This window comes from Rhamphochromis longiceps, linkage group LG11 (genome assembly GCF_057381845.1).
Source record: "Rhamphochromis longiceps isolate RC_006_pf linkage group LG11, R_longiceps_female_GT1.1, whole genome shotgun sequence".
Lineage (NCBI taxonomy): Eukaryota > Metazoa > Chordata > Actinopteri > Cichliformes > Cichlidae > Rhamphochromis > Rhamphochromis longiceps.
In genome coordinates this window covers 9,944,489-9,967,861 of record NC_140567.1, presented here as the reverse complement: position 1 = coordinate 9,967,861, position 23,373 = coordinate 9,944,489, and the positions used below count along the sequence as shown (strand labels likewise).

General features: G+C 40.9%; 1 protein-coding gene across 1 annotated transcript; it reads left to right on the top strand.

Annotated features, from left to right (window-relative positions):
- Positions 1 to 16,022: 16,022 nt before the first annotated feature.
- tmem158 (transmembrane protein 158) lies at positions 16,023 to 17,625 on the top strand. The gene has a single exon (XM_085421700.1). The coding sequence runs from the start codon at positions 16,327 to 16,329 to the stop codon at positions 17,026 to 17,028; it is 702 nt and encodes a 233-aa protein (XP_085277826.1). The 5' UTR covers positions 16,023 to 16,326; the 3' UTR covers positions 17,029 to 17,625.
- The last annotated feature ends 5,748 nt before the right edge of the window (positions 17,626 to 23,373 follow it).

Genomic DNA, 23,373 nt, shown 5'->3' with positions numbered 1-23,373 from the left:
AAAATATGTAATAAATAAATAAAAGGATGTAGTTGTCATTATCCAATCAGTTTTTGTATTGCACTGTAGCCTCTAGACAGATAAGCATGTATTCAGCAACTGGCATGAATGAATCTGATAAAACAAAAAGATAACAACAAAACCTTGGATTTAATGGTAAATACAGTAGATTGCTTACTAATGAAGCAGACTACAGATTATATATATATTTGTCCACCCTAGGTATCCTGATTTTTATTGAGCATTTGTTTGTACCTACATCACTGAACATAATTCAAGGAAGTACTAAATCTTCACACAAAGTCATTCAAAACTTCATTGATATCAGGGTGTTTGTTTAGGAAGAATAAACCATTGTGATTCCAATTTATCTGCTGCGGTCCAAATTAACATGACAACAGCCGCATTGGAGAGGCCACAACAAGGCATGTGAACCTCCATATAAACGTTTGCTGTGTCTCCCAGCACAATCTCAAGAGTTCAGAGATGATACCAGGAGATAGGTCTTTACACGGCAAAAGATGGATTGATGCCTCTCTACAGCAGGTCCAGGTGTCTTCTGGTATCTCAGCTATACTCTTGAGACCACATTACGAGGCACAGCAAACCTTCTTGCAGTGTCACATATGGATGCGCCATCCTGGAGGTGCTGGAATACCTGTGCAACCTGAATGAGATGCAGGTATTATCTCAGGCTAAAACAAAATAAGAGAAAAGTCAGTCAGAGATGGTCTGTGAACAGCCATTGCCTTCTTGTTGCCTTTCTAGCGCACCTGTTGCCACTTTTGCACCAAACCAGGTGAAATGGATCCACAAAGGTTTATTCTTCCCAACTTAACATACCGACGCTGAACTGACATGAGTGTTCTCTTTATACGCTATGCTTGTTATTCTTTGAGATTTCCAATGTTTTCATAAGTATTTTAATAACTGATCTTCAGTGATAAGAGTTTGCATAAAAGCTGACTGAAATTATTCCACGATTCGCCGTGATCAGCTTTACAACTACAGTGTGCTCCGGAGGGACCATCATTATATGCGGCTTCTGAGGGAAGTACACTTTCTTTGATGCCAATTTCCATCTTGAAGTGATTGCTGACTGAGAGTGCACCTCTACTCACTTTCATCTTCATCATGGAGCAAGGTAGGCAAAGAGGAGAAGGCTGAGGAGAAGACAGTGTCTTATCAGTCTTTTTTTTCCCTATGAGCCCTCCCTGTGGCTCTCACCTTTGATCTGACGTGCAGACAGAAGCAGTGCAGGGGGGAACAAGTCAGAGCCATTGGGGGAAGAAAGAAAGAAGGAGGGAGGACATCATTAGTAAGAGCTAAAGAAAGGTACTTTATCTGACGTCAGCGAGCTAAACCTGGGGCTTTGCTCTGGCTTGCCATCATATATCAAAGTTAAATGGGTGCCTCCGCCCAGGATGTGGCTGCAGTGGATGAATGAGAGGGAAATGGGTTTCTGACAGAGTAAAGATGCTAACTCTCCACATACATTCAAAGATCAGTGTGCAGATACAGACGAAACGTCACTGATGAATGAATGAATCTCACTTCCTCTACTACAGTAGAAGACAGCAGGTGCTGGTGAATGACGCTTTGTGACCAGCTCAAAGTTTCTGGAGAGATCCTGGAATCAAATCCTTCAAATCCGAATGCTCCATTCTTAATAATATTCATCACTACACTGTCCTACATGGCAAAAATGATCAAAGTATTTACAGCATAACCACAAGATGATCACCCTTCAAATAAGTGTCTCACTGTCTATAAAATCAGTCCAAATTTTTCACCTGCACCAGATCAAAGTGGGAAGTGAATATGAAGGTCAGATACCACAGAGTACAACATACATCATCAGTCAGAGGTCTCCCACACTTTGGTGTGTGTAATCTGACCAAATTTTGCCTCCCATTCAGTGTTTCTCTTTGAGACGTTGACTTAGACACACACAAAGTTCAGTTTTGAACTTGTTTACTCAGATGCACGCAGATGCAAGCAGCAAAGATGGAGAGATGCCCATGACGCATGCAAAAGTGCAACTGTGTTTGTGGACCTCAATGGAGACACTACCTTGGCTTCCATAATAGTAACCCAGGTTTTTAGTATTTGACCACATTCCTCTTTCCATACAAACACATGGCAGACAAAGGAGTCGTAACCAAAGGGAACTTTTTGGATTTTCAATTTGCAGGCCGCCAATTACCCCAGAGGACTTAGATTGTCCCTGTTTTTCATGAACCCTATTTGTTATTAAAGATGCATTCATTACTGTCTGTGGTTGATTCCACTCTTTTTTATTTATTTGACTTAGGTTTGATAAATACAGTGAGCCTTGTGTTCAAAATAATCATGCTCTGTACAGGGAGTGCAGAATTATTAGGCAAGTTGTATTTTTGAGGAATAATGTTATTATTGAACAACAACCATGTTCTCAATGAACCCAAAAAACTCATTAATATCAAAGCTGAATGTTTTTGGAAGTAGTTTTTAGTTTGTTTTTAGTTTTAGCTATTTTAGGGGGATAACTGTGTGTGCAGGTGACTATTACTGTGCATAATTATTAGGCAACCTAACAAAAAACAAATATATACCCATTTCAATTATTTATTTTTACCAGTGAAACCAATATAACATCTCCACATTCACAAATATACATTTCTGACATTCAAAAACAAAACAAAAACAAATCAGCGACCAATGTAGCCACCTTTCTTTGCAAGGACACTCAAAAGCCTGCCATCCATGGATTCTGTCAGTGTTTTGATCTGTTCACCATCAACATTGTGTGCAGCAGCAACCACAGCCTCCCAGACACTGTTCAGAGAGGTGTACTGTTTTCCCTCCTTGTAAATCTCACATTTGATGATGGACCACAGGTTCTCAATGGGGTTCAGATCAGGTGAACAAGGAGGCCATGTCATTAGTTTTTCTTCTTTTATACCCTTTCTTGCCAGCCACGCTGTGGAGTACTTGGACGCGTGTGATGGAGCATTGTCCTGCATGAAAATCATGTTTTTCTTGAAGGATGCAGACTTCTTCCTGTACCACTGCTTGAAGAAGGTGTCTTCCAGAAACTGGCAGTAGGACTGGGAGTTGAGCTTGACTCCATCCTCAACCCGAAAAGGCCCCACAAGCTCATCTTTGATGATACCAGCCCAAACCAGTACTCCACCTCCACCTTGCTGGCGTCTGAGTCGGACTGGAGCTCTCTGCCCTTTACCAATCCAGCCACGGGCCCATCCATCTGGCCCATCAAGACTCACTCTCATTTCATCAGTCCATAAAACCTTAGAAAAACCAGTCTTGAAATATTTCTTGGCCCAGTCTTGACGTTTCAGCTTGTGTGTCTTGTTCAGTGGTGGTCGTCTTTCAGCCTTTCTTACCTTGGCCATGTCTCTGAGTATTGCACACCTTGTGCTTTTGGGCACTCCAGTGATGTTGCAGCTCTGAAATATGGCCAAACTGGTGGCAAGTGGCATCTTGGCAGCTGCACGCTTGACTTTTCTCAGTTCATGGGCAGTTATTTTGCACCTTGGTTTTTCCACACGCTTCTTGCGACCCTGTTGACTATTTTGAATGAAACGCTTGATTGTTCGATGATCACGCTTCAGAAGCTTTGCAATTTTGAGACTGTTGCATCCCTCTGCAAGATATCTCACTATTTTTGACTTTTCTGAGCCTGTCAAGTCCTTCTTTTGAGCCATTTTGCCAAAGGAAAGGACATTGCCTAATAATTATGCACACCTGATATAGGGTGTTGATGTCATTAGACCACACCCCTTCTCATTACAGAGATGCACATCACCTAATATGCTTAATTGGTAGTAGGCTTTCGAGCCTATACAGCTTGGAGTAAGACAACATGCATGAAGAGGATGATGTGGACAAAATACTCATTTGCCTAATAATTCTGCACTCTCTGTATAGTATTGTAGCGTGTGGTAACATTTTAGTGGACCTGAGGAATGCCCATAGGTTAACACTTTAATTTTAATGTTTGTTGTTGAGCTGTTAAAACACATTTCAGTACCATGACCCAACTCTAACCCGGTTACATGCTAGCAGTGATGTGCTCGATGTTACGAGGTTAACGTGGTCATCTCAGTGACACAGCTGTGACAACACCAACCCCACTCACTTCCTGTTCAAACTTTGCAGATGAGTGGTGACGATCTGAAGTTCAGCATCAGAAGTTCAGAAATGAACAGCCAAACAAACCTGATGTATTCTGGAGAAAAAAGTCACTGAAGAATCATGTGATGTGAAAGTATTTTTCTCAAGGGTGAGAAAACTTGACGAGATGAAAAACATCAAAAGAAAACACCTCTCTAACTGTTTATCATGGGGATGGATCAATCATGTTTTGAAGGGAAAATATCACATCATCAGATAAGAAGATGGCTCCTACAACAAACTACTGATCTAAACCGTGTGTTTTCAAAGGCTTGTTGATCATCTGGGCTTATTAAGTTTTGCTTTTCAGTAAAATCCACTTGCTTGTAGCTTCCCTCCATCATTTTATCAGACAATTAATCACAGTGCAACAAATGGTCTTGGTTCAGACCCAGCTCTCTCTTTTATGAAAGCCAAGTTTTCCTCATGACAGATGTTCGATTTGTATGTTTCTAAAGTTTACCTTCCTAGAAAACGTCAGAAAACTCCTCCCTAAAATGACTGTGACTTTCCTGTTCCAGCTGAAGTCATAAGCCAAAAAGCTGTGGCTGTGCGGTCCAATTGTAGCTCAGTGCAGTCCACATGTGCAGTTCTCTCTGACCACATTTGACTGACTGCATACACTCAGGGTGAATATGACTACCACAACTCAGTGACAGATCTACCAACCATGGGCCAGATGTCAGACATCAGCACCTGCCATTACCCATGTTACCACTGGGCATGACATTTAGGCCACAGCTGGTCCACACAACACAGTAACAAGACATGAGGCGCAACTATGTTGCTCTGACATCATTGTACAACCCCAGCTCCAAAAAAGTTGGGACCCTGTGCAAATTGCAAACAAAAACAGTTTGGAATATTACCAGTAAACCCCCATAAACCCATAGTCAACTCACAATAGAACATAGAAAACATATCAACTCGTGAAATGTAAAATTCTTAAGAATAAATGAGGCCATTTTGAGCTTGAGGGCAGCAAGATGACTCAAAAAAGTTGGTATAAGGCCATGTTCACCACTGTGTAGCATTCACTTTTCTTTTGACAACAGTCTGTAAACATCTGGAAACTGAGGAGAGCAGCTGCTGAACTTTTGGGAGAGGAATGTTGTCCCATTCTCGTCATCCCTGTGTCTTCTTGTCTGTGTCCTATTTTTCGTTTCATGATTATTGAAAGGTTTCCAAAAAGATCCCGACTGCAGGCAGGCCAGTTCAACACCTTTTCTACTATGAAGCCTGCATGTAACAGGTGCAGTATGCACTTTATTGTTGTCTTTGCTGAAATATGTAAAGTCTTCCCTTGAAAAAGATGTCCATGTGTATGGGAGCATTGATGGTGCCTTTCCAGATGTGCAACCTTCATGGGCACTAATGCACCCCCATATCATCAGCGATGCAGGCTTTTGATCTGAGTGTCAATGACAAAGCTCGATGGTCCCTCTTCTCTTAAGTTTGGAGGATGAGGTGTCCATGTTTTATAAAATTAAATTCAAATTTTGATCTGTCTGACATAGAACAGTGTTAGTTTTACTCTCAGTCCATTTTAAATAAGTTTTGGCTCAGAGAGGATATCTGTGTTTCTGGATTGTGTTCACAATGACTTATTTGCAACGGTAGAGCACACTGTGAGGACACACAGTGGACTGTGTTCACAGACAGTGTTGCTGAGCTCATGCAGTGATTTCCATGGCAGAACCATCCCTGTTTTTAATGCAATGATTTTAACCCTGCTGATGAACTTCCCTTCTCCACTTACGCTTCCTTTCTCCTTGTGGTCTCTATCAAATAAAAAGATAAAAAACAATCACGGAAATGTTTCTTACTTAAAGGTGACTTCATGTTCATGTTGCTGGTTGCTGTTCATGCAGGAGCTGACAAATAAAATGTGTTTACAGGGCATTTAATGAACTCATTAAATGCTGTGAAGACTTCAGCAGGTGAAAATTGTCTGCTCAAAGTCATTTTTAAAGAAATAATGGTCCTCTAACAACAGGATGTGTGTGTTAGGTATCATATAACAGGAGCAGATGGAGGCTCCGTGTCCTCAGGGAGAGTCTGACTAAACTAAGCCAGAGTTTTTTTTCTTTTTTGTTTCTTTTTTTCTTAAATCTATAGAGAAACACACACACACACACACACACACACACACACACACACACACACACACATGGAATCAGTTCTGTGAAAGTCTCGTCCTTTTTCCAGTGGCCAGCTTTGTCTCAGAGCTCCACTTATTTATATTTCTCCTCTAATTAACATTTTAAAACTTGGATGGCATCCTTCCTCGGTAAAATAAAGTCTTTTCATCAGTAATTTTTTGTTGTATTCAGGGTGTTTTTGTTTCTCAGAGTCTCAGGTACACCCCAGCCTTCTGCTGTTTTTCAAACAAATCACTTTTGAAAGCAACCAATCATCCTCTTTTTCTACTCGCATCCACCTTGTTCACACCTTGACAAACAACCCATGGTAATCGCTCCCTCTCCCCTTGCTCTGGAGGACGATTGCGCCTCGCGAGCGGAGAACCAGATGACAAACGACCACGCAGAGCTGCCGGAGCAGCAATGCGTTAGCTGGGAAGCAAATGAGGGGAGTCTGGGTCTGGCTTGTCTTTACCTGTCCACGGTGACCTTTCCCAAACAGGCGTGTGATTCACAATCCACATCCACCTCAATAAGAAGTGGCTCCACGGAGAAGCAATCTCACACCATCTCTGCACACTGTGTTTCAGGGAGCCCGATAAGAATGATGTTATTTCCAGACTGTGTTTCACGTCAACAGCCTCGCTTGTCCTTCACTTATCTGTGCTTGTGCAAGCCCAAGACCTCAAAGAGAAACGTGGTTCTACAGAGCACCAGCTCTGCAGCTGGAGGAAGATCTTAAACAATCTGCTGGGAGCTCTCGGGCAGTATCGCCATCTATCCTGATCGCTCCCGCTCTAATTTTCCCACACTGCTGTAGGACTTCAGTCATCTGACACACAAGCTGTTTGACACAACTACACATTTGTTATGTCTTCTTCTCTGGCTCCCCGTGCACTTCTCCTGATTTCAGAGCAGTTCCTCAGCAGTTAATGCTGCTAATTACTGTACAGCTCTTCAGTTCTGCAGATCCCTCTGCAGTCTCCTAGATGCACTCAGACCGTCTGTAAGCCTGGCTGAGGCGACAATCTGATTAAGAAACCGATACAATGACTCTCCAAATTGTCATCTTGTTATGTCCTCAAGTTAAAACGTAATTTCTACGTGTCTTCATGAGCGTCCTAATTGCTTTCCTTCACAATCTAACAGTCAAATAAAGACTTTTTGCTTTATGCAGTCTTAGAATTCATAAAATCATATTCATGTTCAAAGTATTCACTGAAACAGTAGCGGTTACAAGATGCCTGTACTTGTCCTACTGAACTACAACTCAGAGGTAAGCAATTATCCACCAGCATAATCCACTCAGTGTGAGTCCTGTTCGTACTGAGTGGATTCATTAAAAACAAGCACTTTAACTAAAATCAGCAAAACTCGTGTTTCATAATTACTCTTAGATTAAAATTTTCATCTAAAAGAGATTGTAATACGTCTTTATATTTTATCAACCCAGCAGTGTATTACTGTTTGTGCCTTCACAGTGAGAGACTACACCTCTAAAATGCTGCTGACATTTGAAAAGAATCAGTGATAAATATCTGGTTACTTTTATTGTTGTTATATATTGCTGCTTTAGTAAAAACACATTGGTAGAGCCGGTTGTCTCTGTAAGTTCTCGATCATCCGAGTAGTCTTAGGAGTTTGAAGAAAATGGTAACTGGACTTCTTTAAGTTTGCGAAGAATGTTTCAACTCTTATCCAAGAGGCTTCTTCAGTTCCTTTTCAGAGCTCCAGAGATGTAAGGAGGTAGTCCTGATGGTCTTGACCCACTATTTATCATGTGAAACCTAACATGGGCCAAGGTGTTAATAAAAAGGTATGGGAAATTGCCACCACTGGAAGTTAAAGCTTGATTCATACTTCCGAAAGAAATCGTAAGTGTAAAGCACTTTTAACCACATCACTCAAGTCGTTGCGTGGTGCATCAACCTGACATGCAGCTTCATTTGTTGGGAGGTGTATGTCAGGTTACATGGAAGGTTAGGCATAAGGGTCAAACCTCTGTGAGACTTTGTCCCACCCCAACATGTGATCTATTGAGGTCACCAGAGGCAAAGAGTGAGTGGGGGTTAAAGTGCCCGAGAAGGGATCTCAAGACTGCACTGCAGGTGGCTGACAGCTGGTGTTGTAAGCCACCACCTCTGTTCAGCAATGGTGGTTCACAGTGGACATACATGGCCTCTTTTACACATCTTTCAAACTATTCGTCTCCTTGATTCAGAATGTGAACACTGGTGTCCTCAAAAGAGTGACCTTTGACCTTCATGTACAGGCTAGAACGATCTAAAGTGAATTGATATTATACATTTATCAAATGACAAGCTTTTTGGAGGGGAAATGTGGGTTAACCTTTAAAAATGCTGAATGAAAAAGATCCCGTAATGAACTTCACTAGCAACTTGTGTTATTCAGGTTTGATTTACCTCTGTGGACTATCTCAGTGTCCCATGTTTAAGGTTTATAGTGCGATGCTGGTGGCAGCTTTTTAGCATGAGCACCTGTCTTTTTTTTAGTGGAAACTGGTTCTTATGTTGGCCATTGTGTTGGTGGAAAAGAAATAGAAGAAAAGCCTTGGTCCCCCAGCTTTCACAGGCTAGATCAGACTCCAGGTAATGAACACAGTTCTTCTTTCTCTTTTGGCTGCTCCTTTTAGGGATCATCCCAGTAGATTATCTTCCTCCATCTCACCCTATCCCTAGTATTCTCTTCTGTCACCCCAACCCTCTGCACGTCCTGCTTCACTACATCCATGAAGCTTCTCTGTAGTCTCCCTTCTTGTCTAGCAGCTCCATATTTACCATCCTTTGCCCAGTATATCCACTCTCCCTCGTCTGCACACATCCAAACCACCTTAGCCTTGCCTCACCCTAAGCTGTCACTCCCTCTGATGTACTCTCTTCTAATTCTGTCTGTTCTGGTCACTCTGAGTGAAAACTTGAAGTGCCACAGTCTCTCAACCATACATCATAGCAGGTTTCCCTACCATCTTGTAAACCTTCCCTTTCACTCTTGCTGCTATCCTTCTGTCAGAAATAACCGGACACTCACTTCCACCAACTCCACCATGCCAGCACTCTATTCACCTCACTTGTGCACGTCTGTTGAATTTTAAACACCTTCACTACCTCAGCTCCTTGCAGGTCCACTCGTACACCTGTCTTCCTGTGTGTCTCATTCACACACATTTATTCTGTCCCACTTCCACTCATGTTCTTTCCTCTTCACTCCAGTGCATACCTCCACCTCTTCCGGTTCTCTTCCATCTGCTCCCTACTCTCACTACAGATCACAGTGTTGCTTGTGAACATCACAGTCCACGGATACTCCTGCCTGACCTCCTCTGTCCATCAGTTCAAAGAAGACGGGTCTCAGAGTCCATTCCTAAAGTGTATGAAGTATCTTTAAGTCTCCCTATAAATAAACCATTAACTGTATTTCCATCACTGTAAGTTATGTTAGTTTCAGTTTTTTAACCTGTTCAAAATTCCCTCAAGAACCTGAATGTAAAAGATGCATCACATCCACTTCTGCATTTCTTCATCATGTCTGTGCCTGAACCAGTCGTTTTCTGACTAGGAGCCTGTTACTTCTTCAAAAATTAAGTGAGAGGGACAGTCTGACAGACAGGCCTGCTGCCCGGTGCATTATTTTTCCTCCACAGTCCCTGAGCACGTTATTATTGTGAATATTTGGCTGCTCTGATCTCCCGCAGCATCCTCACCACTAAAGTCCACATATAACAATAAAAACAAAGATAATAATATTATTTTCATTTTCATTTCTTTTTATTATTATTTTTATTATTACCAACTAAACAGACCATTCATTCCTTATCAGCGGGCACCCCACTACTCCCCTGCTACTAGGGAAATGCAGTTTTGTTGCCGTGGTGATAAGTCCTGGCAGTGATTGGTGGTATGACAGGACCACTGGAAACAGACAGGAGATTCTCAGATGTAAAACAAGCGACTTAACACCACAGCTATGAGGAGCTGCGTCCCCAATCCTTGACTTCTAATTACGTCAGTTGTGTGTGAGAGCCAGCGGGTCAGATTAATGGCGTCTGATCCAGCGCAGAGCTGATGAAGGCCAGCCAGGAGCTGCTGCAGGTCTCTCCTCTTTTGGTCTCCAAAATAAAGAGCTACATTTTCTGAGAAATGAATCTTTCATACATTTTCCTTTAGCAGAAGAGACCTTTATCTTAGTCCATTTGCATTTTTGTCACCAGAGCAATTTACATTTTTATAGCATAATTAATGAACAAGAAAGTCATTTACATTTTCCTGCTCGGCTCACCAGTACATTGTCTGGAGCATTTCTGATGCAGAGGGACCGGCATTTGGAAACGTGTGGGAGTGTTTGCGTGCACCAGAGAGATGTCTCAGTGCACAGAAAGAGAGCAGTACAACTACACGATTGTTTTCAAGCAAAAAAAAGAGAAAAAGACCGAGTGGGATACGCTGTCATAATTAAACAGAGGCGAGCACACGGGAGCTTTCAGGTGCAAATTGAGGCCAAGGTATCTTTCAGCTGGCCCTCACATCAAATACACGAAGGCAGGCCTCTGGAGCAAATTACACCATTTAAACAGCACAGGAGAAAACAATTCATACAAGAGGCGCCCATATCTCATCTCATTCTGCGAAGATAAAACAGAATAATCCTCACCCTAATTCTGTCAATAGCTTATTATCTTTCCTGATGCATTATATTTAAGCTGTTGGGAAAAGTAGACTGCTAAAAGACATAATTAATTCCTCAAAGACATACCCTCTGTTTAAAAAGTTGAAGAAGAGAATGTTATGAAAGTTAAGCAATTAAGACATGAGGATAATTTGGCTTTTCCTGAACCCTTTAAGGACGATGGACACAGTAAGAGCAACGGCCGTAATCAATCTGCACCTCAGGGAAACCTTTAGTGTCTTGTTTTGTTTAAAATCAAAAGGGCAGAGAGCAGTTGCTGCTCATGATGCTTTTTTGCATTGAATCCATCCATCTTGCTTTGTTGTTGTTGTTGTTATGGACAGTTTTTATTTATGCTTGCCCAAAAAATGCACAGAAAATAATATAAAAACACATATTCAGGTCTCCACCCCTGTCTTTCCACACCTAGGAGCCCTTTAAACAAACTACACTGATCAAAACAGTGAAGGGAACACTTGATATTGGGAAACTTAAACCACTGTGAGCCCATTTCAATTCCTTTAATGCAAATGAAAGTGATTACAGTTGCACTGCAGTGGTAATCCCCCCCAAAAAGAATGTTTTTTGCAGACGGCGTCCAGTGTCCGTTGCTCTCTCCTCATGGCTCCTGACGGATTTGTCTCTACTTTTGCTTTTTACTAGAGTCCTTATTGCTGCTGTCACATAAAGGTTTCCTGTGTCTCCTAACACAGTCGCATGAGTATGCAGGAGATCCCGGAGAGTGGCCATTACATGAATTACATGAGCTGAGCTGGCTTTCTGGATCAACCCATCAGCAGGTCCTATTTTTGCTTCCTGTGCCTGTGTGAGGGGGAACAGCAGAAGCACTGCGAGAGCCCAACAAAACGACCTCCAGCGTGTGCATGTGTCTGACCAAACAGTCAAAAAAATGTTAGTCTTCTCCCTCTGATTTTGAGTCGCTGCCTAAAATGAATCGTGTGTGACAGAATCCCTAAATGATCATGAATGTTTTCAGATATTCTGGACCAGAACTCTTGAATTTTTACACGTGACCATAAGGCACGAAGTAAATGACCACCTTTCCATTTTCTTACCTGCCTGTGCAATTTATGGTTGTGGGGAGCTGAAGCCTAGCCTAGAAATGCAATTTATAGAAAAATAAAGGGAAAAGACTAAACAATGATGCTGTAGATGAAAAACAAAAAACAAAAACAAATGCAATGCATCTCTAATAAATAAAAGTACAAATGCTTCAAAAATGCCAAATGTTAAGACACTAGTTTAAACCTCTTTCAAAAGGTAAAAGGAGAAAGGTTGGTCGTGGTCTCATCAAGTTTTTGGAGTTAGTGAGATTTTGCAGCTCAGGGCAACCTGCCAAAAAGCGATCAGGTGTTTAACCACCAGTCCTAATACTGAAACTATCATTAGAGCTAAAAAAAAAATCCCTTGAGATTAACTGCAGCCGTGTCCCCAGCTGTAGGTGTAATCATATTGGCCGTTTGTGATAAAGTGCTGGATCCATAACACAAAGAGGGCAGGGTGGCGGGCGGGGGATTGTGTCTCCTATCAGATAGAACAGCCAGGTGATACACAGTGTGTACGAAAACCCCTGCTGCTGCAGAGGAACATGTTTATTGATGTGTCTGGTTTCCCCTGAGTGCACAATACGGTCGAAGGAAACAAGCACCAACATAAAGAAAGCTCAAAGGGCGGAGAGTAGATGAGCAAACAAGTAAAGGGGTTATGGACTATTGGGTTTACAGCTTCATAAGTAGAAGCTTCGGACTGAGAAAGAAAAACAAACACATCATTTTAAAAATAGCAATGCCGAGTAAAGTACATTCTTCACAACTTGGGGAGAGAGATTGTTGCTCTTAATGGGCAGTCTGAGTCTGTGAGAAGGTAACACACTTAAATAACAAAAAACTGTCACACAAGCTTTTAAATTCATTCTTTTTTTCTTATATATGCTGTCTTGAATAGGCTCTGCGATGTGCAGAATGAACGACAACCCAAAGATAGCATTTTCACTCTGGGTAACTACAGGAAGACACTTTGCATGCAGCGGCTGTTTTATGACTGAAAAGGAAAAAAGAACGGATGTGGACAGTTTCTTTCATGAGTGGCCTTCTGTGCTTGCTGAGAAGCTGTGTAGCTTGTGTGTGGCACCGTCATTAGACCTGAGTGGATTTGAACTTGCAGCTATCTTTGAGCAGCAGCAAGGCTTTATGTATCCAGCAGGAGATACCCATTAATAGGTTGTCCTGACAGAAGGACAAAAGAATGTTCAGAATGAGCATGCTTACACAAAAGTGCCTTTTAACTCAGAAAGGAGGTACAGTATCAACGTGGGAAGGGTCGACTAAAAATTGTGTTGGACGCTCAAAAACATCTCTCTGTGAGGGACAAATTTAGGCAAGATCATAATCTTCCCTCATTCCCTGACTTAATCAGAAATAAAATGTGGCAACACCCTATCATACGGTTGTCTAACTGTACATTACAGCAGTACAAATAACTGGCCCCATATTCCTGCAGACAACAAAAACTCTGAGATTTTAGATGTGTGTGCCAGGTAAGTTCCCCATCAGTGGGGTCATGACACAACAATGATGCTGTAGTATTTCTCATGGATGCTTCATCACTGAATGTGTGTAAAAAACTTGAATATAATTTTATTAGATTGTCAGTTTTTAGAGAATTAACACGTACTTCATTAAAGGAAGATAAAGGCTGAAATTGTTCAGACAGAATTTATTCATACAGTCTCTGTATTAGTTACACATCATTATTATCAAATCAGCCAATCATGTGGCTGCAACTCAGAGCTATTAGGCTTTAAGGCATCGTCAAAGAGACCTGCTGAAATTCAAAGTGAGCATCAGAATGGGGGAGAAAGGTGACTAAAGTGTCTTTGAATGTGGCATGGTTGTTTCTTGAGTATTTCAGAAATTGCTGATCTGCTGGGAGTTTCCCACACAAACCTCTCTGGGGTTTATAAAGAATTGTTTGAAAAAGGGAAAATATCAGTTTTATGGGTTAAAATGCCTTTTTGTTGTCAGAGGTCAGTGTGAAAATGGCTGGCCTGATTTGAGCTGATAGGAAGGCAAGAGTAACTCAAATAACCACTGATTAAAACCAAAGTGTGCAGAAGAGCGTCTCTGAACGTACAAAACATCAAACGCTGAAGCAGCAGGAGACTGCACTGCTACTCGTGTCACAAAGGCTCCCCAATATTAGACAATATAAGACTGGAGAACTATTATCTGGTCTGATGAATCTCCATTTCTGCTTCCACATTTGGATGGCAGGGTCACAATATAGATCCATCCTGCCTTGTATCAATGATTCGGGGTGGTGTAAAGGTGTGGGTGGTAATTTTCTTGTCACACTTTGGCTTCTTAGTACCACATGGCCACAGTTTAAATGCTTAAATTTGTTGCTGACCATGTCCAGTATTGTTCATGCTGTGTACCCATCTTCTGATGGCTGGAGCAGGATAACACATCAGAAAGCTCAAATCATGTCAAACTGGCTTCTTAATCATGACAATCAGATCATTGTACTGAAATGGCCTCCACAGTTTCCAGCTCTCAATCCAGTAGAGCACCTTTTGGATGGATGTGCAGCCAGCAAATCAGCAACCCTGTGACACTGTCATGTTAACACTGACCAAAATCTCGGATTGTTTTGAGCACTCTGTTGAATATGTGCCATGAAGAATTAAGGGAGTTTAGAAGGCAAAAAGAGGGTCCATGCAAGGTCCCCCTAACAAAGTGTCCGGTCAAGGTATAGCTACTTGTGTGGAAATGAAAGAGCAGCACTTGTTTTTGAGCAAGGCACTAAAACCCTGCTGTTTGCTCAGAGACCATCATTCAGGCTGAACTCAATGAATCTAATCTGATCTGAATAAATAAAGGTCCGGAGGTTAATCTTTCCTGCATGTGGTGGATTAACTTCTTATCTCTCAGCTCAGTTCGTCAAATGAAACAACAGTCAAAGTCGCTGCGTCCTTGCTGTAATGCTGTTGTCCCTTATCACCTGAAATCCTATCATGCTTCTCTGTGGCACAAAATACTTCAAACACTTTTATAAACATATGGACACGCATGTGCTACACGGGGACGTCTCCCCAACTCGCACAGGCTGTAGAAACCCCCAGGGAGCGTGAATTTGCAGTCAAACTGAAATTTTAACCTGACCTCATCACTGGAGGAAAAGCAGTGGCAGTAAGGATTCTTCCATTCACCCTGGATCAAGGCCTGAGACTTTTCTCTAATTGCCCTCGATAACAATCGTCATCTGAAATCAGTGACCAATGTCTGTTTGTGCTGATTTTTTGGTTTGCTGCTGATGGTAAAAAGGTGGGGCAATCACCAAATTCATCCAAACATCCATATTTCAGTCTGCTCCAAATGATGGATTGTCTTATCAACAGACTCTAATATGACACCTGTATATACGCAGAATTTGCTGCTCCCCCACCATAATAATACTGCTCCCTGTCAGAAGACATTTTAAAGCTTTTTTGTAGTTGGGTATAACTGAGATTTTAGAAATTGCACGTTTTTGATGCCAAATCATTGAAAAAAAATGCACTTTAACATTTTAATAAATGTCTCTGTGCGGGAAATGTAGCAAGCCTGGTGAATATTTCAATAAATCCAAATAAATAAAGAAATTTTTGAGATTTTCTCTCATGTGTTGACATGTAGCTCAGTGGGGCTAAAGGGGTGCACTGGGGGACCCGTGATTATTTTTAAACTTCTGGTAATGCTGCTAACTCCTGGTGCCTCAGAGGAATAAATTGAGAAATAAATTGAGGGCAGCTGATTAACTGGCCTCTATACGGTCACGTGACGTTCTCTGTATAACGCTTTCATTTATTTTTGGTGTGGTAGGTTTATGAAGCATGTGTATGTCATGACTAGAAAATATGTAATGCACTGAGCTCCTGCGCACTGGAGCACTAGAGACCCCCCCCCCCAAACCACTCCTTTGTGTTTTGATGCTCAGCGCTCACACCTGAAGTGACCGGCAGGAAGTGAAGATCGGAGCTGAGAGCGCACAGCTCTTCCCATCCTGCTACGTCTGTGTACCGATAGATGGGCACATTTGGAGAACGAGACGGATAGAAACATCCGCAGGGAGGGGGGATGCGCGCATGACAGCCTTTGGACGTTTCCATTTGTATCAGCCGAGCAGGGAATTGAATCTTTCCGCTGGGTGCTGCGTTAAAAAAACAAAAAAACACTCGCGACTGGTGAATTAAACATTTGCACATCTCGTCCGTCTCCGGCGATCGTCACCGCACCATGCGAGCAGGAGAGACGCGCCCTGTGCCATGCTGAACAACTCTCCGACTCTCCTGCTGGCTCTGACCGCGGTGGCCGCACTTCTCCCGCGATGTCAAGGCTGGAGCGACGAGGACCTCCTCCTGCCGCCCATCAACTCCTCCAACAGGTTCCTGGCGAACCTGGAGGTGGACGTGCGCTTCTCCAAAAGGTCTGTGGAGGAGAGCGACGCCTCGCCCGACGCCTCCTCCATGCAGAGTCTGTCCCAGTGCAACGTGAGCGTCCAGAGACTCCTGCCCACGTCGCTGGTGGCCCGCTGGGACAGCAGCTTCGGCTTCCAGTGTGATGTTATCATCTACACCACCAACAACCACGGCAGGGCTTTTTTCGCCGCGTCTTTCAACAGGGTGATCTCGCCCGTTGTCATCGAGCACCTCGGAGTCACCGGGGGTCAGCAGGAGTTGCGCTTGTGCGTGGGCTGCGGGATGTCCCGGTACCGGAAGTTCGGTCAGGGTAGGTCAAGGGGCCAGCAGACCGGGGATCAAGTCACTTTTTGCTGCGTGGATTTCAGCCTCGACGAGCTGAAGGGGGACAAAAGTTGGAGGCTGAACAGAAAACCCATCGAGTCGACACTTGTGGCTTGTTTTATGACTCTGGTTATCATTGTGTGGAGTGTTGCTGCTCTCATATGGCCAGTGCCGATCATTGCAGGATTTCTGCCTAATGGGATGGAGCAGAGGAGACCCAGATAACTGAAATATCCTTCATTATATTTATAGCCTGTGCTGCCTATACTATAATTGTAGCCATCGAACTGTATGAATGAATGATTGCGGAGGAACCTTTTGATCAAATGCTTTAATCTAGGGTGTTCTTAGACCTCCTTTTCCTCCACTTTAGGACAACCGAGTCCTAAAGTATAAAGGGTTATTATATACTAGCCAATATTAATCTATACTGGGACCAACACCAATGTGTTTTGTATACCCTTGTAGGCCTTCCTATGTCTGCGTAAACTGTGCAAAACTTTTCTCTTTAAACAGTGTTTGTATAGTTTTTAATCTTTCTAGAAAGTTTTTGCCTTATTCTATGTGTAGGACTTTTGCACTGAAAACTGAACTTCAAAGCGTGCCATCTCATACACTATATAACCAACAGTCATGCGCATTCAGAAGTCAATGTGATAGTTTTTTGCCCCCAGATTAAGATCCTTTAAAAACATAGTTGTTGTTTATGATTGGCATAGAGAGGGATTGAGTACTTATATTGTTAGATTTCTTATGTCAAGTTGAATAAAAGTGGTTATTTGTATTCATGTTCTAAAGATTTAAGTAAAAATAAAACATATATAGGCCATACCAGATTTTCTCTGACCTGTTCTCTGCAGTCACATTTACTTCACACACACAAGCACTCACATTAAATGTGAATGGATCATGATTTTACCTCTGGATCTGGATCCTGTATGTTTATGCTCACTTTTGCTTAAAATGCAGGAACGTGTGTGATTGAACTTAGATTTTGTATGGGGTGATTTTAAGATCAAACTTTTAGGAAGCCACAGTCACAATGTCATGCATCCAGAGCCTTGTAAATGATATTATTAGAATATGCTGTTTGCTCATGTAGTCAACCCTTTTCGCCTTTGCAAACTTCAATTCAGTTGTTTACACACGTTACCTTCAAAAGCACTAAGTCGAAGGATTACCTATGCTAGTGTCTAAGAAGAATTCAGAATGAATAATCACAGAATTCAATATAATGCAATCATTTCAGGGTGGAACCTTTATTTATCAAACCTGAGGCAAAATTTAAGTCATTTTGACAATTTGTTGCAAAGCAGATAAGAGGAGAAACATGCAACACATCGTTTCAGTCTCTTAACCACACAGAGGCAGTCCACTAAATCAACAGGTGGTTAAAGTATCCTTATTCAATAAAGACAGTGGAAATGTATGAAAATTATCTTGTGAAAAATAATGATTATTTTTTACATCTAACTTCAATATTCAATTCAATTTTATTTATATAGCGCCAAATCACAACAACAGTCGCCTAAAGGTGCTTTATGTTGTCAGGTAGACCCTACAATAATATATACAGAGAAAAACCCAACAATCATATGACCCCTATGAGCGAGCAGTTGGGCGATAGTGGAAAGGAAAAACTCCCTGTTAACAGGAAGAAACCTCCGGCAGAACCAGGCTCAGGGACGGACGGCGATCTGCAGCCAATATCTCTGTCCTTTCTCTCTTCATCCGCCTCACTTGTCCTTTGCACTGACAGTCACATACAAACATGTTGTATTCACCTAGAAAATAACAAAAATATAATCTTACAACTTTTAAAAATATCATCAGTGAATGTGGACGAAACAGATGCGACGTTGTCTTATTCATTTTGTTGAGTCTGACACTCCTTCCTGCTTCTTTTTGCTCACTCGCTTTACTGTTATCATCCTGCTCTCTCTTTTTCGCTCACTCTGTCCTCCTCTCTCATTCTCATAATTATGACCACTATTAATATAGTTATTTTTCAGGGTGTTATGATGAAATTTATGGCTTTTGCAAATGTTTCTTCTTTTTACCTGTCCTTCCTGATGAGTGTCTGGATTAATTTCTGTGGGAAATGTGCTGTAACTTAGAATAGAATATATTAGAATATTGTTGCACGCATAAATTATGAGCAAAAGCAGGTTCAGGGAGCCCTGAGTAGCTATAACCTGCTTTAAATATTGTCCAGTAATGTAATCAGCATCAACAAATACACACATAAATGAGTAAAGGCATTTCTCTGCCACTCCTTTCTAGGGTGAACAAATCCCATCAAAGTCTGTGTTTTTTGAGGGACAAAGTGAGACGTCAACAATGCTGGGAAGTAGTGTGAAAGTTTCATAGCAAACTAAAAACTAAAAATACAACAAACAGTTTAAACTATAACTAGATTACCATTTACGACACAAAGGCCAAATATACTTCCAAGTGTTTTGTGCCAATGTAAAATGTGGGACACTGTAAGAAAATGCTATGCAGTCCCACATTAGGACGGACATGTGGTCACCCTACTCTTTGCTGAAATAACAATTTGTAGACTTATTTGTTGTCTCACAGATGCTGGAGACAAAAGGAGGTGTTACCACATAAAGTGTAAATCACCCTTTTTGTTCTGTGTATCATGAGAACCAGCAGCATGTGCAAACATGGGGTTGTCTGATTGCTTGTTAGTCACACATCAGAGGGCGCTGTGGAGCTCTGTTGATATTACACATTTGACCAGACAAGCTGTCCCTTTATCAGTAGTTAGATTGAGAAAAAGACACAAAACTTTTAGTAGAGGAAGTATTTTGTAATTGTTCTGGGTTGGAGTAGCTTTTTTTATTACAAAAAAAGTGCACGCTTATTAAAACACTGACAGTCATGGTTACCTGTTGGAAACACAAAAAGACTGCTTGTCTTTTACAAGATACAGGCAACATCTGGCATTTTTATTTCAGTGATACGCCAGTATCATTCAAAATACAGTTATGGATGCAGAATATGTCTTCAGTTGTTTTTGTGGCCTTAATAAAGGCTGCATCATTGAAGCACTGTAAATGACTTTAGTCTTTTCTCTGCTCATAACTCACAAAAACTATCTTTGGTTCAAATTCACAATTTAAATACAAGCGACATTTGGTGGTGTTCATTTGAAATTTATTGATACTTTTTTTTTTTTAAATCAACATTTTTTACTAAAATCCCACTGATGACTGTAAGGACAAAATACCCCGTACTGTCTGACAACCAACCCCACTATGGGGTAACTGACATCAATGTTTGCTTGGTAAATCCTTATTAAAAATCTCTTTTCACTCAACCCAGTGATGCATCAATACATGATTTAAAAAGCAAATCTAAAATTACAATAGTGATGTTTGCTTTTAAAAGATACAGGGAAAGTCTGGCCTAATTACATCTTGTTAAAATGAATTAAAAAAATGAAAAGAATAATGAAGCAATGATTATTGAAACATGCTCAAAAGATCAGAATGTCATTTAAGAGTAACAAGGGTGCGACTAAAAAAAAATCCTAGGTCACACTCTGAAAGTCTCTATGTGACCTATCTTGACCTAAACAAGGTGCTGCTTAGAGTAGCCGAACGCGCTGCTGAAGCGCCGCAGCACCGACTCCACGCTGTTCAATTTATTTGTGTGTCACATGCGTCTCTGCACAGATGAGGAGAAAGGGGAAATGACACAAAAATACAATAGTGACACCTGCACATTCCACCTATGTGCCAACGTTCTGCCCAAAAGATTGGCGCACTGATGTGACCAGCCACACAAGTGAAAAAAAAACAGTCTCCGCAACTCTGAAAGTCTCTGTGTGGTCAACAACAGACACACATTATGCCCATATCATGGTCTAAACCAATCAAAAATAGTCAAGGGAGGAACCTATCAGATGCCCATGCCCAAGGTAAGATGTTCAGATATTGAGATGTTCAGTTCGAAGCCTTTGAGGCATTTTTAATTTAGACTTTCTTTTTATTTTATATATCTTGAGATATTTTAAGTTAAAATTTCAGCTCAGTGAAGCACTTTAAGCACAAGAACTTTTTCAGTACCGTATTTTTCGGATTATAAGGCGCACTTAAAATCCTTTCATTTTCTTAAAAAATGTGCCTTATGTATGAAATCTGGTTGTGCTTACTGCAAACTGATTTTATGTGGTACACGGTGCTCAAAAATCTGTGATCGGGTGTCCGGTACAGATTGGGTAGCGACAGTCACTACCCGATCCGTACCGGAAACCCGATCGGTACCCCGCATGCACGAAAGGTGTCTACTTCCGGAGTTCTGATCCATAACTATCTTTTTATTTTTCATTTTTGTCTACATTGTATTGAAATGATTCATTATTGGAAACATTTTAAGAGATACTTATTACTTATTTTTAACATCTTAACAGATACTCTGACCCGTAACTATCGTAAAACGCTTCGACAGGAAGTAGACACCTTTCGCACATGCGGGGTACCGATCGGGTTTCCGGTACGGATAGGGTAGTGACAGACACATATTTTTTTAAAATTTATTTATTTATTCATTTTTTAAATATTAAACTTTATTAAGAAACAGTATACAGAACATGTATACAATCAGAACAAAATTAACATATGCCAGGGGGTGTAATACAAAGAATTACAAACATTCAAATAATTTGTAATTACTACAAATAGTAATAGTTTTCATAGACTTTTTGTTAAGTGATCCACTAATCAATTTTATGTAACATAAAACATCATTATAGTAATGTTTAAAATTAGGCTTTTTGTTACTGTATTTGCATTTGTGAAAATAACATTTAGCTAAGATAACTAACAAGTTTATTATAAAGTAAACATCTTTTTTTTTTGCCTTCGAAAGAAACAAAATACAACATTTTCCCATTTCACAGTAAAGTCTTTATAGAGATGTCCAGCAATTAATCTACTGAAGTCCTTCCAAAATGTTCTAGCGTATGAACAGATCCAGAAGAGGTGTTGCACAGTCTCAGGATGGCTTCCACAAAATCCACAGTTCACATTTATGTCCCTTTTGAACTTCGTCATGTAATGATTAGCAGGATAAAATTTATGCAGTATTTTAAATGAGACTTCCTTCACTTTATTCGTTACCAGATACTTGTTAGGAATTGTCCATACTCTTTTCCAGTTAATGTCACTGACAAAGAAATTCCAGTAAGAGACCACATGTGGGATAGTTAGAGATTCTGTCTGGAACAAAGCACGGATATTCTTATTACTTTTACTGTGGTTTGTTAGACAGATTCTTCCTATGTGTGAATCTAAAGAGTTGGGGAGAGAAACAGATGATATGCAAGGTTGAATACCTTTAAAAAGCATTATAATACCCGTAGGTATTGCATCAAATAATGTGGCATATTCTTTGGGTGTGGCTGGAAATTTAAAGGTGTTTAAGAATTCTGAATAGGACATAAGCTGCCCATTAGGATTAAACAGCTGATTCACTAAAACAATCCGTTTCTCAACCCACCTAGAAAAAAATAATGATTTATTTTTATACATTATGTTCCTATTATTCCAAATTGAATACGTATGGGGTGTAAAGTTGTGTTTATATATAAGGGACCAAGCTAATAGAACTTGTTTGTGAAACATCGAGAGCTTTTCTGGAAGCTTATCTATATTATAATCACAACCTAAGATAAAACTTAGACCACCAAACTTAGAGAAAATGTAGTGAGGAATAAAATTCCAAATGGATACCGGATTTTTAAGAAAATGTTTAGCCCAATTAATCTTAAATGTATTGTTTAGAGTAGTAAAATCCAAAACATTGAGACCACCGTGTTCATAGTCATTCATCAATACACTTTTTCTGATGTAACGTGTCCGGTTTTTCCAAAGGAAGTTGAAGAGCATTCGGTCAATATCCTTACAAGTTTTGCCTAGTGACAGACACATTTGTCGGCCGCATTTGAAGGAGTCGACGAATTGGGACAGCCTTTGTCACCTGACTGTGACATAAGGTCCAGCAGGTGTCAGTATGGAGCAAAACAGCAACACCTGTTGACACAGTATTGATACAGTTGGGGAATGTGCTGAAACGCTTCACGAGGCCTCATCTACCCATCACTAGTTAATACTAAAATGAGTAGCTCCTGGAGAGATCTGCAGTGCTTAGCTTCCTAATGCTCTCAGCCACCTTGGATGGAACAAGACTGCCAAATGCCTCTGTCTGGTAGTGAAGCGCAGCTGTTTCTTATGAGGCCGCTAATTGTCAGCTGGGAAGGTGAGGATGTTAGTGCTGCATTCGTGAACATCACATAAAATCCTACCCCGGAATCTACTTCACTACATTGAGATAGTGGTCTACAAATGTTGAAACAGGATGGCCTTACTAAAATTATTGTAGGTATATTTGGGGTTTTTTAGATGTGTGATTTTGAATGGTTTAATAAAATTGATGTTTTTATTGTTTGTGTTTTGCAGCTGTTGTTGTGCTGCCTCTGCTGTTCTTTTTTTGTTCTTTTGGTTAATTTTGCTTTGGTTAGTCCATCCAGCCATAAAGGCTGTTATGAATGATTGAGAG

Excerpts from the sequence above, each read along its gene's own strand:
- tmem158 (XM_085421700.1), top strand. The coding sequence starts at position 16,327 with ATGCTGAACAACTCTCCGACTCTCCTGCTGGCTCTGACCGCGGTGGCC.